General features: G+C 40.0%; 1 protein-coding gene across 1 annotated transcript; it reads right to left on the reverse strand.

Annotated features, from left to right (window-relative positions):
* Positions 1 to 41: 41 nt before the first annotated feature.
* On the reverse strand, positions 42 to 11,483 carry LOC101480905 (E3 ubiquitin-protein ligase TRIM39). Its single transcript, XM_004563505.4, has 8 exons — positions 11,403 to 11,483; positions 9,232 to 9,674; positions 8,927 to 9,118; positions 8,722 to 8,817; positions 4,733 to 4,966; positions 3,693 to 3,840; positions 1,724 to 1,750; positions 42 to 1,381 (listed from the first exon to the last, which is right to left on the reverse strand). Exons 1-8 carry the CDS (start codon positions 11,404 to 11,406, stop codon positions 843 to 845), a joined length of 1,683 nt encoding a protein of 560 aa, XP_004563562.3. The 5' UTR covers positions 11,407 to 11,483; the 3' UTR covers positions 42 to 842.
* Positions 11,484 to 18,631: the final 7,148 nt, after the last annotated feature.

The following is an 18,631-nucleotide window of genomic DNA, read 5'->3' on the forward strand; positions in this document are numbered from 1 at the left end:
TTCAGTTGGTTTCTTCGTTAACAGGAAGTCATGCATTTTGTGCCTTAATCAGCTTTATTGAACAAGTTCAGTAGACGTTACAAAAGTATGTGATTCATGTAGAAACAGAGAACATTTCCATGGCCTTTAAACAGGTGATCCTATCATTTTTTTTTAAGTAGTGGAGATCAAAGTCATTAAATATATACAACATTAATACAGATTCTGTTATATGAAAAAAGCAGATAACTGTGTTTTATATTACTTTTGATGTGCAAAATAGTTACAGTAACTAAAGCTGTAAAATGATTGCACTGGTCTCCCCATGCTATCCCCACTTAATGTGTCTATATTGGTTTTTACAATAATGTCCATAGGATACAGTCTTAATTACAATAGGTAGGTACAAGTACAAGAAACCTTGATTCGATTCCCCAGGCAAAGTCTAAATCACTAGAAACGAAGTTTGCATCTCTTAACTTCATTACTTGGCTCTCTGAGCCTTAGAGTTGCAGTTACACAAAGACTTACAGAGTAGGGAAAGTGCCAGCTTTACTCAAACTCATCTATCATCAAGTAAGAAACAAAAAAAGAATGATTTATTGTCCTTCACATGTTTTCACATCACTACATATTTCTTCTTTACTGTAATCCAAGTTTGAGTTAACAGATGATAGTGCAAAGAAAAAACTGCCTACATTTAAATAAATTGTAAATGTACCATTATAATGCATGTATCAGTCAATAAAGAATTTACCTCAGAAAATAGCCAGTATTATGCTGAGAAAGTGATGGCGGTGTGTATAAAAAAGATGTTTTATATATAAACAGAATGCATAACCTAATGCCGACTGACTATACCCTCAGCTGTGTTTAACATGGGTTATGATGAGTGGGGCATTATTCTTCCCCTCCTGGGCGAGACAGGGGCTGAAGATCGGGTACAGGTTCTCACTGAAGCTATCGATAAAACTGTAGATATGCAGACGAGACTTCACATCATAGAAAGAAATCTGGCCTCCTTCGTAATCCAGAAAGATTCCTACTTTACTGGGTTGGGAAGGCAGCACTAGAGGCAAGCGGGGCGACGCAAGCACTTTCACCTCCCCGTTCTTCAGCCACAGGCACCAGTACCCACCCTCGGGACTCAGCTTGATCTCACCCTTGCGTCGGGCAGAAGCGCGGGCCACGCCGAGCGTCCAGGCCGTCTTTCGCGATACGTCCACCTCCCAGTAGTGTCGCCCCGTGCTGATCCCCTCCCGGCCCAAGACAAAGAGGGCCGGGCTGAAGCGCTTTGGACCCTCACAGTGAGTGGATTTGCGCTCTTCATACCTCACCTGCTGACCATCATCAGTCACAGTCAGGTTCCTCTGGGCTGTGGCAGGGTCCAGAATCACCTCAGCTGAAAAGGAAGGAGCAGAATATGAGACAGGGAGAAAAATCTGCATTATTTATTGCCACTTCTGCTAAAAAAAAAAATAATAATGGGCTCCTTATTCCTGAACATGCCACAAGGGTGTCTGTAAAATGGCAGCATGCTACGGGAGCAATCCCATCTCTGCTGTGAAGAATTACTTCCATTTTGTGGGCATTTAGAAGAAATGAGCATCATCATTTACTCAAGAGAGGCCTCCTGCTTTACTTTAACACCCTTATGTACAAGTGGCACGAATGTGCTCCCTAGAAGAATTATAGCTACAAACCATGGATGTCACCCAGCTAACACAGTAGAAGTGTTACTCACATGCATAGTTCTGCACCTTCCGGAGCTCTGAGAGAGAGAGAGAGAGAGTGTCAAAGTCACAGCAGATGGCACGTGTGGGTGGTAAACACACAGATCTGAACCAGAGCTCTAAATGCTCGATGCATGTGCCGCTGTCAGTCAGCTGCCTCTTCCAGCGATCCCAAGTGGATGATCTGCGGCATCAACACCATCTCCATCTGTCCAACCGTCTTGCATGTGTGACCGTGTGAGTGCGGCGCGATGATGAGTCACTTTCCATTCCAAAGTGTGCGTACAGTGACCTACATATCACCGATTTGGATTTTGCACAGGATGTGTGGTTTGTATTAGACAAGGGAGGATGGATTGTACTAGAACTTTGCATTCATTATCCCATGCAGGGATCCCAGTAAAGCCTGCTGCGAGTTTGATTTTCAGTTTAAAGGGGTACTTGAAGCTGCGGAACTGTATGCAGCGTACGCAGAATGGAAAATACTCATTGTGACTATGAACATTTTTCAAAACACTCTTCCAAATGATTGCAGACATGTTGATTTGCATTTAATACATAAAACATGAGCCATTTCAGATCGCTCATTTTTAAAAGTGCTTTCAGAAAAAGGATTAAGAAAAGATTTTGCTGAATATGTGCTAATATTATGTAAGGTATTTATTTAAATGTATCTAGCCCTGCATGATATGCACTAGGGTTTAAATGATGCTCTGTTGGAACTAAAGGGCTAAGATCCATGCGTTCATATTGTTTGCACCTACACTCTGAAATCATGACTTATCAGTTTAGGCAACATTTTTTCCAGTTTTCTGTTGTCTAATTTTGATGAGCCTGTGTCAGTCATAGCCACATGGACCTGGTATGGTCTTCTGCTTCAAGCAGTGGTGGTCCTAGCCTGTTTGGCTGACGAGTTATTGTGAGTTATTAAATGCTGCTCCAGCCACCAGAAACTCCCCCGCCGCCCCACCCTCTCCTCCCTGTGCCGCAAGCAGCAGGCGCACCTCGCAAACGAGGGCGCCCTTACTCCCAGCAAATGGCCGATAGAAAATCGATCGGTGCCTATGGCATTCCCAATATGCGCTGGCATGACGTCGGGGCAGCATGAGTATGAGCATTTTTTATTTTTTTTGCCCATGCCCGTGATGCCGTCCCCCACCACTATGCCTCCCCGGGCAACCGCCCGTGTCACCTGTATCAAAAACCGCTACTGGCTTCAAGGTTTGACTTGTTGCTACTCAGACATGCTCTTCTGCAAACCTTGTTTGTAATGAGTGTTTTTTTTGTTGCTGTTGCCTTCCTATAAGCTAAAGGCAGTCCAATCATTCTCCTCTGACATCAACAGGCACAAGCCATTTCTCCCAGATAATTGCTGCTCACTGGATAATTTCTCCTTTTCAGACTTTTCTCTGTAAACTGTAGAGATGACTGTAGATCAGCTGTACTAATATTGAGCGCATCTGGCAGCATTAACCAAGTTGCAAGTCACTTCCCCATTTTGATCTTCATGGTTTGAAGCTCAGCTGACATGTGATTGGCTAATTGGGTATTTTCAATTAATGAGTATTTGAACCGGTGCACCTAACAATAATAATAATTCCACAGACCCGCCCGCATCGCATTTCTGTGGAACCCAAGGAATGGAAAGAGACGGCGAGGAAGACCCAAAATAACGTGGAGGAGTACTTTCCTTGAAGAATTATGTTCGGTTGAACTGTCATGGGATGAAACAGTAACCGCCGCGATGGACCGAGTTCAATGGCGTTCTCTTGTCGCCCGATGTGCCGATCGTCGTGGGAGGATCTAAGTCTAAGTAAGCACCTAATAAAGTGGTAAGTCTATATGTAAACCATGCTCTGCTTCTAGCATTGTAGGCAAGGTAATGCTGCAGCACTAGTTGTTTTGTACAGTTTCTCAAATACAATGGTTTTAATAGCTGCATAAGTGCATTAGGTCACAAGTTTGGCTAGCTGCCCTTACCTTTCCCATATATTCTTTTAAGCTCATCCTGGAACTTATCAATGAGGCTGCTGACCGAGGACCGGATGGTTCCCAGATAAAGGTCAGTATTGATGCTGACCGCTGACCAATCAGTGGGCTCGGGTAGGGGTGACAGTGATGTCAGGTTCTACGTGAAATAGAGAGGTCATGCAAGGTAAGATGAACGGTGCGTCAAAGGAAATGAAGTCTGTAAAGTTTACAATGAAAAGAACACACTAAATATGACGCCAACAGTGTGCTCAGTGCTGTCCTATTTAATTTTGTTAATGGGAAACACAGAACAGAGACACATTATTGCTCTGACGGGAAAAGAAGAGAGCACTCAGTAGAGGGCATTGTCCAAATGTGGTAAGTAAATTCCCTGTCTATCAAAAAGAGATGCACTGGTCTGCTTACTCTCAGCTTTGATGTGTCTGGGTATTCGAGGCTTCATGCCTTCACTTCCATTGATGCTATGTAGAAAACCTCTAAAGTAGCAACTTCAAAGACATCTATTCATTCACATGGGGAAATGGCTATAACAGGCTCGGTCTGCTCATGGAGGCTTTTGATGTTGTGTCTCAAAATCTCTGAGCAAACACAGCTGGTGCAGCCACAGAGGTAAATAATTGGCTTTGCAATTAAAAGTAAAGTGTGTATACAGTTTTCAGAACACAGAAAACAGAGATATGTTCAGTATAATACGATCCATATGATATTGTTCAGGCTTTTCTGGTGAAATCATAAGGGTAGAAAGTCTTGTGTTTTAGATGCCTGTGAGATTTCCATTATTGTGAATAGCACAGCTTATTCTGTTAAGTCTTTAGCCTTCTAATAAAATGCTCTGCCCCAAATGCACAGTAATTGTGTTTTCAGTATGTAGGCCAAGCTGGAAAAGCAAGAACTTTAAAGGCAAGCTATAATTAGTACAGAAAAATAAAGTTAGCATCCAAAGCATCCAAAGCCTGAAGATACTCTCTCAAGACCTGGACCTGTCTGCATGCCAGTGTGTGTTAGACCCACATGGAGCTCTGTAGTACCTGAAGGAAATGCACTTTGTCGTGCGTCTGTGCATGGGCTTCTAGCTCATTGCTCCTCCTCCTCAGTTGGCTGAGTTCATTCTCCAAACCCCTGGCCATTTCCTGGGCGTGACGCTCCGCCTCACGTTGCCTCGTGGCTATCAGCTCAACCAGCTCCGCCTGACTCTGCTCCACCAGACGCTGCAGCTCTGCGTACACCTGCCAGCTTTCCTCCAACTCCTTCTGAGCACTGGCCTGTGAATGTGAGCGCCACATGGCCAGTGTTACCAGTGTGAACATGAGAAAAGCTCAGAGTCCAGATGAGATCGTGTTCAAGACCGAAGACCGGGTTTAAGGAGGAATGCCTGCGTATTCTTAGCAACAAAGTTCTTACAGATTAACCAGAGTCTAGAAGTTACTGAGTAACACAGCTCCTTTTACAGGGGAGCTTGGAGGACAGGTTGAGATAGTGCTAATCCTGTGGAAGAAGTTATTTATTGTCTTGTACGTGGCGTTAATGAGGTAGAGAACATTCTATACAAACATTACATAAACTGCATTGTGGGAATGCAGGATCTTTGAGATTAACTTGAGCCACAACTCTGAGAAACACATGAAAATGCAAATGTTTGATGCAGCCGCATCAGACATTAGCCTTTAAAATGCCAGCTCCTTTGCACAAAGTTCCAGTTATATTGGCTTGAATAGAAGCATGTTTGTGTGGGGAACAGTTGCTGTGAGTATGCATCATACATGCCACCTTCTGTGTTCTCTACCTAGACACCACCCTACATTTTTAGGACCTCATGTTGTGTAGGAAATTTTAGAGAGTGTCCGAACCTGATTTCACATGTGAAGTCAGCTTATGCTGAATTATTTCCTTTTATTGTTGCACTTTTTTTTTGTTGAAAATGATTTTCCATCCACACCCTTCTTTTTGCTCCCTGATAGCATCGCTCCATTTGAACTCTTTTTTTCTTCCCAATGACAAGAGCATAGGGTCACATTTCATTTAAACATTAAAATGTGTCATTTGTTTGAGGTGAAACGCCTCAAAGGTTCACTTAATCACCAAGGCTCACTTTGGGAGTCACTTTCTGTCTGCAGACCCTTCGGCTGGTGTGTCCTTGTAGGATCTTAACTGTTGTTTTACACGTGGAGCTTCACAGCATGTTATTCTGCACCTTTAAATCTTTGACAAGAAAAACTAAGTTCCCCATTAAATGATCTTGGTTTCCACTCACAATTACGACTTTCCACAGAACAACTCTCATGTTGCAATTTAGATGACTGGCATCTTTATTTGTTTGTTCTCTTCAAAGTTCAGGGTTTGACATGAGTAATTGCACCTTATTTAGGCAGTTAGAGTGATAAGAGAGAAGTATTGCATAAACATCTTTATGTAACATACAGATTTTTACATACCTGGAGCAAACCTCTGGAAATTTTACTTTAAGTTTTCTGCTACTGTTTCTAAATGACACTAAATGTGGAATTGCTCCTTTATTTATCACACGCTAACACAGCATTATCTTTATTATTACTATTGTCCTGCACATTTAATGCTAGCATGAAGTTGTAGACTTTTTAAAGTCCTGATAAAATGTCATTTTATATCAAAGGTTTCTTGTTTAAATGTTCCTTTTTTTAATGAGACTCTTGTCCACACTCACCTTTGGCCTAAAGTGTTGATTGTTGTATATATCTTTCTATATGAGTCTCTATTTGTTTGACGTAATGATTGACAGAATTGGAGGCATTAAATAAAACTACCATAATGATTCTAGCAAATTAACATGTAAGTACTGCAGTTTTAAAAAAAACAACCAAAACCCAGATGTTTACTTAGTCAGTTGCCTCTTAAGTGTCTTTGCGCACCACTTGTGTAACTGGATTGACAGGTTACATCTTCCATTAGACGCTGAAACCACCAGATTTTCCATCTCAAACTGATAAGTTACATGCATGTTAAACTTGCTCAATAAATTCAATGTGTTGTTTAGTCTGTCAGCAGCATGTAGCTGGACACGAGTCCATGTGTTTGTACAGTAAACACAGAGGGAACTGTGGGAAAAAAGGTTTCCAGAAAGAGGAAACCAAGAGTAACACTGAAACCAGGAAATTTCACTCATGAATGTTTTGCATATGTGTCATCAAATTCAAAACTACCCAGATGTGACAAGATGTGAAAACCTAAACATAGGACAACTGATATATTTAGTGTTACCCTGGTAAAACCTGTTACACTCCCAGCATTATTAGTGTAATTGTCCTGGAAAACCACTCAGGCTTGTTATCTTTTCATTTCTTATTCCAAAGCAGCATTTTACTGCAGGGAGGCTGTGGCTGGAAACAGGGTGTGTGAGAAACTAAATGTAAATGTTTACACTGGTCTCACTGGTTGGACGGCCTCAGACATGGATCTGAGTGTGTGTACACAAGACAAAAACAAATGACATTAGTGCTCCACCTTATCTGCTACTGCAGAGCATGAGAGGTATGAGATGTGGGTGGCATCCCGCCTCAAATATGTCCTGCTTGTACTGGAGCATAGGTCTTTTAGTTGGCTCACCTTGCTTCGATGACTAATAAAGATGAATCTACGTTATTAGGGGTAAAACTTAAGTGTCTGTTGGCTTTTAATAAACTGCTGCTGGTCGTCTTACAGCTGCCCTTGAGCAACAGCTTTTTCTGGATCACAAAGCTGCTTAAAGTGCAAATAAGGCTTTTGAGCTTCAGCTAAAGAAAAACATTATATGAGAGCAGACTGGCAAATATTTGAAATGCACTTTAAACATATTTACAACAGCAACGATTAGGCTGTTTCTCAAATACATGTACAAGTGTAAAAGGACTGGCCTGTTTGTATCAGCCACTTCTGATAAGATGCCTTTGGAAATGCCGCACTGGTGCGACGCTCAAGAATTCAGCTTGAAATCTTTCTGAGATAACAAAACGTGAGTGGAGTTTTAGATTGAAAACAGTATCGTGGACACAAATGTGTTTCTCGAATCATGCTCCAAAACACAGCACTTGAAATGCTTATCCCTAGTTAGACTTCGAAACACAAGCAGATAAAAATCAGTGGCATACAAAATGTATCAGGAAACAGACGCATTAAAAAATACCAGACTCCAAACAAACTCAAACAAGACCAACTCCAGTTATAATGACACAGCATAAAATAGAAGACAATAGATTATTCACAACTGCATGGTTGATTCTGATTAAAAAAATGTTTCAGTTTGATTTTAAATGATCAGTGTCCAGCTTAAGTTCTGAAGACAAACAGCTGTACATGTTAATGCATTCCTGAAAAGAAAAATCCCAACAGATGCTGTGTGTGTCACACATACCAAAACCACGAGGTCAGTGAGTAGCTGAGGAGTATTTGCATATTATTGTAGCTTTGGATTAAATTTAGGTTTTCAATTGTAATGAAACTATAGCTTAAAAGGTTTCAGCACAAAATGTGTGCAATTATAAACTGGAAGATTGTACACTGTTAGGGTTAGAAATGGGAAAAATTTTTTGTTCGGAAAATTCATATTGAAACAGTAGATTGCATTTTTACAAGTTTTTAACAGTGTAGATCATCGTAAAAAGCTTAACTGTTGTGGACGCTGTTTGTGACCAGGAGGTTACACAAAATTTACATTCTTTTTTTTTTAAAAAGGACTCGTAAGGCAAATCCACGATTTGCTTTTTAATTTGGATTCAAAGCTTGACTCTTTACTGAATAGAAAACTAGACAATATTTACATAAAAACAGTTCTTAGCACTGACTATCGATCAGTCAGCCAAATGTCGATACTGACCAATACTGGAAATGTTGGCTGAATGTTTACCATAACCAATGACCGATGTTTATGTTATAATCTATTATTTTTGTGACGTCTGGATGTTCAAAGCTAGTTCGATGAAGGCTCGAATACTTAAAATTGTTAAGTTAATCTCTGTTTCTTAGTAGCTTAACCATGATGTCACATGCAGGTTTTTATTATACTTACCTTTATGACCTTGATGGACTGTTTGATCTCGTCAAGTTTCTTGGCTCTCTCCTTGATCAAATGTTTCAGCTCTGATCTCTTCTTTCCCATGTTACCCTGTGAGACAAAAAAACCAGAGGTGTGTCTTACCAAAATTTTCCTGCTTTTATATCATAAAAATATCTCAGGAGTCATTTTAATGATCTTGTCATACAGGGATACTGACCATCTTCTTCTTAAATTCATGGTCACTGGAGACAATCTCATGGGATTTGTGTGTGGCATCGGCACAGGCAGAGCAGATGCACATGTGGTCGGTCCGGCAGTACACATCCAGGAGACGTTCGTGTTTCTTACAAATTTTGTCTTCCAGGTGGAAAGTTGGTTCAATCAGACGATGAGACATCATTGCCCTGACCTGGAGGACAGTATGGGCATGAGTGGTACAGAGACATAAATACAGTTGCTCTTAAAATTTATAGAAATATTTGCTTTTAGGTTATTTAATTAATTAACATCTAACAAACCCACCTTCTTATGATGCCTGAGGTGGGACTCGCAGAAAGACCCAGGGCAGTTCACACAAGATTTCAGCGCCTTTAACTTCCTTCCAATACAAGCATCACAAGAAACATCCCCAGGCTGGGCAAACTCTCCGGTATCCTTCACTGGCGAGCTGCTCTCGCCCGTATCTGAGCTCAAATTCCATCTGGATCCGTGAGAGGCGGTGCTTTTAGCCACCACTAGCCCCTGAAACTGGGAGGATATTTCAGCCAGGACCCTGTTGACGCTCATCTCAGGCTTTCTAGAGTAGCTCTTTTTGCACATTGGGCACAGGAACTTCTTGCTGTGGTTCCAATAGCCCTGTAGACAGGCCTTGCAAAAGCTGTGGCCGCATGGTGTGGAGACGGGTTCCACAAATATCTCCAGACAGATGGAGCAAGTGAACTGCTCCTCAGAGAGAGAATTAAAGCCTGGAAGACAGAAGGAAGTGTGAGAGGCTTAGTACATGTGTATTTATAATATAATTAGAACAGTCAGTACAGACACCGTTTAAAGCAGATCTTAACATTTGACTTTCATCTTCTTCTTTTTTTTTTTAAGATATGTGGCACGTGACTCACTTGAGTCGTGTGGAAGCCTAGACAGAAACCTGCATAGAAACAGCTGTGAAACTCACTAGGAAGGGACCTGAGGACAGCAGTTTAATCTTCTTATAAGTGACAGCTTTTCTCTGGAGACTTTACATATTACATCATTTTAAATCCTAAAAATGATTTGGTTAGGTTTAAGTTGTTTTTGTCGACTTCGTATCTGGTTTATCCGTCCTTATTGGATAAAAATGAACTTGCAGCAGTCGAATTAGGGCAAAAGGAGCCACAGAGGAGATGAGACAAAATTATATGTGTAATGAGGTCATTTTGTATCGTGACCTGAAAGATCTACAGTGCTCAATAAATTGCCCACCTGTCGCAAAAACTAGAAGACACAAATATTTTAGAAATCTATTTAAAATGTTCAGTAATACCTGTCAATAACTGTAATTGGATAAATAAATACATTTAAAAAATTCTAATTTATTTTACTTTTTTCTGCTTTTTTGTATAACAGTAAAATATAAAATTCATGGATCATATATTTTAACATGAAAGATATTTCTATTAAAGGTCTTGCACAAACTGGTGGATTAAACATTACAGAAACATTAAAAATGATTCTGTTCATTATCAGTACAGTGCAGTATCATTTAGTGCAGCTGTGACATAAACCTGACATTTAGTGATTGGCTGATAATTTCTTTCTCTTTTTTTGACCTCTGTATATCTGTCTGAGGTTTATGTCAGGAGGTGGTAAATTTCCATTCAGAGGTAGGGGAAAAGGGCTAATTCAAGGATTCTACTTTTTTTGTGTTTTTGTAAACTGATTAGAATTTCTGAGCTTTCTATATAAAAAAAAATGCAATTCACCATTTTCTTATTCATCTAAGATAATAAACTGCAGTGGATGGGGAGGCAGTGGAATCATCTCCCACCCTCACTTTTTTTTGTCCAATGTCCAACTTCCAGAATACACTCCCTAATTTTGCTGTTGCTGTTACCTCAAATTCAAAAACTGATTGTTCAAAGCACCAAACAGTAAAAATGAAATTAGAATTCCTGATTACAAGCAAAAAAAATTGACCGCCACTTTAAATCTAGTACAGGTGTCAAACAAAAATAAGGCCTAAACTGATCCACAGCTTGTCCTCAAAACAAAGTAAGACAAAGCCAGGAAGACACTTTTTCCAGTTAACAGTTATGTGACATCCAGTGAGAAAGTATCACCACAAACAAGGAACTATCTGCAACAGTGTCACTGTGTCCTGTTGAGGGCGAGAAACTATCTGAGGAATGCAGATATTCTGGACCTTCTGCACCTGCATCATACGTTTGGCTTAGGCATGAGCCAAATGAACTTTTCCACCAAATCTGCTACGACAAACAACCTCTATACGTCACGACATCTGCACTGTTTCAGTTTAACCCAAATCTAAAATGTTTTTTTTTAACATATGTAGTTTTAAACTAGGCAAGTAAAAAGTCAGGTACCGTCAATTCCAGACATCTGTCTGTCTACACCTCCTGTAGTGTCAGCATGGATAAAGTTCCTAACATTTGATAAGAAACTAGCACTAAGATTATGTTAAAACAGGTACAACTCACTCATGTTTTCCTTTGACCTCGAGCGGTGCGCTTCTTCACCTCACATACTTTGCTGTGAATCACACAGCTCCGGTGTTGAACTCTTCCTGAAACTTGCAGTGGACCTCCCACTCTCAGTGGGACACACCCAGACTCTCACATAAACCCTCCTTTTGTTATTGCTCAGTGATTTCTCCTGCCCTGCTCTGCGCATATGCAAAGCTCAACAAAGGTGTTGCATTTTCATCATTGCAGAGATCTGCCCCTGCTTTCTGTGGCTTTCTGCCACTGTATCTTCATAAAAGTCAAGAACACAAAAGACTTGCTCTTCAAGAAGTCTCAGACAGAGGTGATCACTAGCACTGTAATAATACTGAGACTGATACTAAGGTAAAAATGCTAAAGAAGTTAAAAAACAACAACTATTAACTCAGAGGGTGTATTTGGTTTTGTTTTGTGTCATTTTGGGGGTTTTTGGTCTATATTATACTGTACATACATCATTTGGTAATATTATCTTTCCTCCCATTACTGTCTGTGTGTGTGTGCAGGTCTCTCTCTCCTACCTTTAGGCTCTGTGTTTGAACGTTTTTGTATGATGCAGACACAGTTGGAATCATATGATTGGCTCTTTCAATGAGTTTGCTTTCTCTGGATTGGATCGTTGGTTGATAGCAGACTTTTAAACTTCTTGAAACAGCTGACATCTACTAGTTCCCAGACATCTACTAGACCTTCGCTGATCCCAGCAAAGGTCTGCAATTTAGATCTGTGTATTGTCTGGAGAGATTCGTGTAAGTGCAGTCATAGAGTTGGCGGATTATGGTAGTCTTGTTAGCTGTGAGCTTATACTTTTATTTATTATTGTTTTGGTGGCTTAGAGTAGAGACTTGTCCTTCACTGCTGGTGGAAAGTAGTACTTATTAGCAAGATTATGTTTGTTGTTTTGGTCCCTGAGGACCCTGAGGCTCTCAAACTGGTCCTGGAACTCAAAAATCTCACATCAATTGAAGGCGAACTGGTACTGTGAAGATTAGTATTTGAGTTACAACGTTTTGATACTTGTCAAACCATTCAGTGACCCAGTCGTGCCATATGGAAAATTCCTATGGACCTTGCAATGTTTAATCAGAGAATAAAGGCCATAAGTCAGAATAACTCCATAAGCTCCTCAGGCCTCAGGGGCTCAGATTACTGGAGCAAAATGCCCTCAACAACAAAACAACACCAGCAGATTCCAACAGTGTAGACATAAAGAGCTCAGATTTTTCCTTTAAATCTAGAGCCTGTCTGTACACACAGACATCAATTCACCTTTTTAGGTTTGTTTTAATAAAGATGTTAGTTAGAGTCTGTCTCTTTCTAGTCGTATTGCTAAGGTAACCAGCTGCTGGTGGCAGCTTCACAGGATGTATGACAATGCCTACAGTCCATTAGTCCATTTTACACGCCCCACTGAAACATAATGCTCAGTTCAAGCTTCAAAAGACATTAGCAGAAATATTTTATGTCATTTTTCATGGATAAGTTTTGCGATTTGAGATAAATTGATAATTGATTTCTACAATCTTTTGCTTGAGCTGTTCAAACTAGTTTTTTACTTGTTTTGTTTTATTTTTATTCAAAACTCTTATCTTTTCTGTGACCCAGCAAAGGTCATATATGGATTAAACCTTTCCTGTAAAGAAGAATGACACCTGCCTCTCTTCATAATCCAGAAACACACCCACCCTCTAGGGAGGTGGAGACAAAAGTGAAGGGTAAGTCTTTTGCATTATTGCAAAAGTGCTCGCTCCTTCCCTGTGACTAACTGTGACTAACAGTTGTTTTCTGGGCTGGGAGTGATCTATTGTCTTCTCATCAAAGAGCCAGAAGCAGATCCCAGCATGCAGTTGGATTTCTCCTTCATTCTGGCCTCCCAGTAGTGCCTGCCTGTGGTTCGGCCTGGAGTTGCAACAGCAAAAGTGTTTTCTGTGAACCTTGCTGGACTAGCTGGAACTTTCTGACTTGCAGATACAGCATCGATGATTATGTTGTTAATTTCTTTGCATCACACATTGTATTCTAAATTTAATTTGAACATAAAAATCTAAACTACTGTAGGGGTGTTCAGGAAAAAAAGGTGACGAACCTGCAAACTTCATCCCTGCCTCAAAGTCTGTGGGTGAAGACGGGAGATAATAACCAGGGTGCTAAATTATACTGTTGATGTTTTCAGTGATACATGGCGGGGAATAAATTGCCAAAAATAGCTCTATTTATCAAATCTCCTGCTGTGCTCAAATCACCTTTCATGACAACATAGTTTATTAGTTCCTTCCATGTGCATTTCCATCAAATCCCCTTCCACCCATTACACTGTCAAAGACATGGGGTCAGAAACAGTCTAAAGCCAACATTTTTCAGCCAGTCTTTAACTCCTTCTGTCATTTTTTAAACCCCATTTTAGGAAAATCAGCATGCTCTGACCAAGACAAAGTCAGGGACCTACTTCACATAGACAGCGTTGCATCTTAAGTTCATCCAATTTGTATGTCTTTACATTTGATGAAAAGACTGAATAGAAGAAGCAAATTTTGTATTATAGCTCCTGCTAATGTGATGAAGTGCATATGCTTGTGTAATGCCTGTTTAATGAGAATGGTGTTAAAGTTTTAACTTATTCTAACCAGCAAACTAGCTAATGTTAACATATCGAGTATGTTCACCTGTTGTGAGATAAAGACCCCACAACGCCATGCAAAGAAACTCCAACAATCCAACAAGCTCAGCTACATTTAAGAGAAAGAAAACTCAAGAGAACAAGGCCATCTGCTCAAACCAGTTGGAGGTGAAGGGAAAGAAGTGAGGGGGGAAAGGAGAAGAGAGAGTTGACAAACTCTCAGGCTAAATTTCCCACTCTTGAGACTTTTTTAATCGGGTTTTGTCAAGCCAATATTTTCTTGTTTTCTAATGTGTTAATTATTTTTAAATGGCACTTTAGAGCTTCTCTATTTGCAATCCAAGAACTTTAAAACAGAAATTGTGCTCCCCTCAGTTTGCATATTGGGTGGTTGGAAAATGTTGGCGTTAATTTTGGTGGCGGGCACAACATAGCACACCAGTGGGCTTATTGAGGCCTCAGTCACACAGGCCTGGAGACAGGTCAGCAACTGTTATCAACCACTGGCTGCTAGAGAAAAATGTGTATTGGATAAATGTGTGGGTGAAAATGGTTGCAAAGAGGGCACTACACCAAAAACGTACTTCTGATTCTTTGTTTGCTAGCAGATTGCTGTGATCGCCCATAGTGTGCATGCAAGTCTTTGCCTGCAAAAACCATTAACAGTTGTAACCTATTACTGAAACCAAGGCACAAATTTTACTTTGAAGGCAAACTCCTTGCATTTCCTGTTTCACCACTGTGCGTGTGCAACTGGCGAGTGTGTGCAGACAAATTGCCGACAGTTATGGATGCCTGCGACTACCTCCTAGTGCAGGGTTTCCCAACCTTTTGGAGCCATGGCACATATTTCACAATAGAAACACACATTGCACACCACCAAACAAAAATGTCACAAAAAGCATATTAATCGTTTTTCCCTGTGCATCAGGTATAGCGGAAATGGTTCGGTTTGTCCCCAGTATACCTTTTTTACTTTCTTCCGACCACTACTCATGCTAGGGCCTTTATCTGGGTCAGAATTTTTTTCAGGGCCCAGGTAAGATTGACTACTACTACCAACTTAACTACTACGTAATTTCTTCTGCAGGTAGTTGTACTGCCCTCTAGTGGAAGAGAATGTAATTATTCTGCCTGTGACTCACACCGCTCACTTAGAGCAGTAATCAGGTGGAACCAGATCATCTTCCACGTCACCTATGTGCCGTGATACAGTGGTTGGGAAACACTGTCCTAGTTTTCTCCTAAGGAACAGTGGGTGCCAACTGGTTTGTAGGCCTATGTGACTGAGGCTTAATCAGATGCCTGCTGCAGTTGAAATCTGCACCAGTGAAAACAGTCACAGTGAACTACAGAAGCTCAGGTAAAAGTGCAGCTCTTAAACCTCAAAGATGATGATGAACAGCAGAGTATGGGTAAAGCTTTTTTTCCCTTTCCATTATTCATAGCAAGTGTCTTAAAAATGATTAAAGTTTAAAACTGACCTGTCACATTTTCTGATGTGTAATGAGCTTTATAACCTTGCATGGCTGCTTGGATGAAAATAGACTTTCCATCTTAGCTGATGCCTCAATACAGGGTATACATCCACTGATGATGGTGTAAAGTCAGATATTAAAGACCAGGCTGTATCACTAGTGCACTGATCTGCAGGATGTAGTCTTCGCTTTGTGACAGCTGCTGCAGTTCATTGTTTCTCTTCTCCACTTCTTCAGTCTCTTGCTTCCGCTCTTAGATAAGTTCTTCAAGCCTCTTCTGTTCACCAGCACCCCTCACCTAATTCTACTCTATCAGCTCTCTGTGGGCTCTTTCCATGGACTTCATCACAGACTTAAATATCTGAACACTTTCCTCCATTTATTTCTGTGCATTCTCCCAAGAATCATTCATAAAAACTACCGGATAATTACAACAGAGACCATGTGGACTAAATCAGCACTGGAAGAGCTTCTGACAAACTACAAAAGTGGACAATTTTTACTTGAGTCTGTGATATTCTGGATATTTTTAATTGAACTATTTGTATATATTAGAGGTATTTCTTATATTTTGTAACTTTGTAATGTGTTGTATTATTTCAATTAGTTCAGTCTGTTACTGTGTTTGTTGTCTAGAGTAACAGTGACCACATCCATAGGGATTAATGAAGCATTGTGATTGTGAGGATGATGAAAATTCATGATTTGTGATGATTAATCACACTGCCTGTAGGTGTGCCTGAGCTAAAGCAGATGTGTACAGCTGTAACAGGTGTTAGCTGCTGCCTGTTATGCTCTGTTTCCCTCATCTGAAGGCCAAAAGGTTTTTTGGCAGTGCTGATAAATGAGGAAAACTTTTCTATTTAAGTTATTCATAAAACAGGCATTTTGTTTAAAGCTGCCCTAGTGTGTTTGCTCAGGTGGAGGATTTCTGCATTTTTCCTTTATAATAACCTGTACATACAACTCCTTCCTCTACAAAATGAATCTGAATTGCAAGGGATGTTAATATGAACTCTTAATTATAGTGACTACACTGTAAGAAATAAAATCCATAACAACAACAACAAAAATAATATTCTGGCAGCTAGAGTACTGTACTGTAAAATAAAAGAAATTTTCCATTTAAAATTAGAAATTTTCCATACTCATTATACAGTTTGGTAGCTTTAATTTACATTAGAATTTATGTATTTTTACAGATGTTTTCTGTTTTATGAAATAATACAAATACTTGGGGTTAAAATTATAGAGAAGTCCTCTTGTATTAAAATATTATAATAAGATGTTGTGCATTTAAAATTTCATTTAATATAATAAACCATACACCGCCCATTAAAAAGGGTTAAAATATTAACAATGTAACATAGTAACTGGGTTTATAATTAGAACAAACCAACATTTTTGATTAGATCAAAAGTAATTTTGTACAAAAATCATCTCCATCTTTACTCTTAAAAATGTATTGCCACATACCTTTTTAATGCATGTATTTAAAAAAAACAAAAAAAAGGACACTGAAGTATGAAAGCTTGGTCACACCAGAAGGTAGCGCAGCAAAAATAAGCTTGGTGATGTTCTGACTCTTTGGATTTTGAGCAGATGCTGAGCTAACCTCTAAAATCTAGTGAAAGTATGTTACTGACACGATCAGTCCCAGTAGTTCACTCACTGTTTTCTTATTTCTTCTGTATTATGTGGTTTGATCCCTCCTTTGAAGAGTTTTGTTGGAAAAGAAAGGAAACTGATAAAATGAAAATGATTCTCTACAATCAAGTTCATGGTAAATGGCCTGTATTTGTATAGTGCTTTTCTAGTCCCTATGGACCCCAAAGTGCTTTACACTACATCCAGTCATCCACACACACATTCACACACTGGTGATGGCAGCTACAGTGTAGCCACAGCCACCCTGGGGCGCACTGACAGAGGCGAGGCGCCACCGGGCCCTCTGACCACCACCAGTAGGCAACGGGTGAAGTGTCTTGCCCAAGGACACAACGGCCGAGACTGTCCAAACCAGGTCTCGAACCAGCAACCTTCCAATTACAAGGCGAACTCCCAACTCTTGAGCCACAATCGCCCCTCCTTTGTATACAGAGGTTTTCCACCTTGCTGGCTGTCATCTTTAGTATTATGTTTATTTCCCATAATTAAATGATAATTTCATGCATCTTTTAAACATAAATAAAACTTAAAGTTACCATTTTCCCACCTATGTATGTGATCGGCGTCGGCACAGACCTGACAGCTGATTTTGTCATGCTTCTTACACACTCGCTCCTCGGGGTCCCTGACTGGATCAGTGAGCTTGTGCTGTCTTATGAGTCTCACACTGAGACATCATACACACCACACAGGACTTTGTGGCCTTTACTTCCACATCTGTGCAGATATTGCACATCCTTTCCTGCTTATCACTGGGCCTGCATTTGTGCTACTGAAGGGATCTTAGCTGAATTCAAAATGATTCACAGCATAGAAATGATGTGACAGTGAATATCAAATGCTGCTTGTACTATAGTGAAATAGCCAAAGAGTGTCTGTGTTGTGCTATGTTGCTTCATGGAAATGTAAACTAAATAAGTCTTTCCCAAATAAATGAAATCCACATATCTACTAAAGTGTGGTAAACCAATCTTAAAGTTTCTTTGTCTGAGAGGAATTTGTGAATAAACTAAAATACCGCACAAATGAAAGTTTGAGCCTGATGGTGGATCAAGGTGAACCACAAATACAGATGTGTTAAATAAACCTGTTTACAGCCTGGAATAATTTTTCTTTCGTGACAACTGTGCAGGAGGTGAAATCTTTAGTTAACTCACCCATTTTATTGTGTTAAGGCTTAAAGTTGTGTAGGAGTGTGGGTGCTCTGAAGGGGGTTTGGGACGAGTTCTTTGCTAGGCAAATTTAAGTCATTTGAAATCAATCAATTCATTGATAACTTTATTCCCTCCTCTACTGTACATACGATCTGGCATATATCCCATGTCGACAGTTGTAATGCTAAAATCAAGGAATTAAAATAGGAGCTCACAGAACAACGGTTAACATCATGGTGATTATGTCCATCTTTCATTTACAGTCTATAGCAATTACACTCTTTATTA

The sequence above is a fragment of the Maylandia zebra genome, linkage group LG3, assembly GCF_041146795.1.
Source record: "Maylandia zebra isolate NMK-2024a linkage group LG3, Mzebra_GT3a, whole genome shotgun sequence".
In the NCBI taxonomy this organism is placed as follows: Eukaryota; Metazoa; Chordata; class Actinopteri; order Cichliformes; family Cichlidae; genus Maylandia; species Maylandia zebra.

What these genes read in the sequence shown, in the direction of transcription:
- LOC101480905 (XM_004563505.4), bottom strand. An exon ending in ACAAAGTGCATTTCCTTCAG is followed by an intron (nt 3,841 to 4,732) that starts GTACTACAGAGC and finishes TATTTCACGTAG; the next exon opens with AACCTGACATCACTGTCACC. An exon ending in TAAAAGAATATATGGGAAAG is followed by an intron (nt 1,751 to 3,692) that starts GTAAGGGCAGCT and finishes TCTCTCTCTCAG; the next exon opens with AGCTCCGGAAGGTGCAGAAC.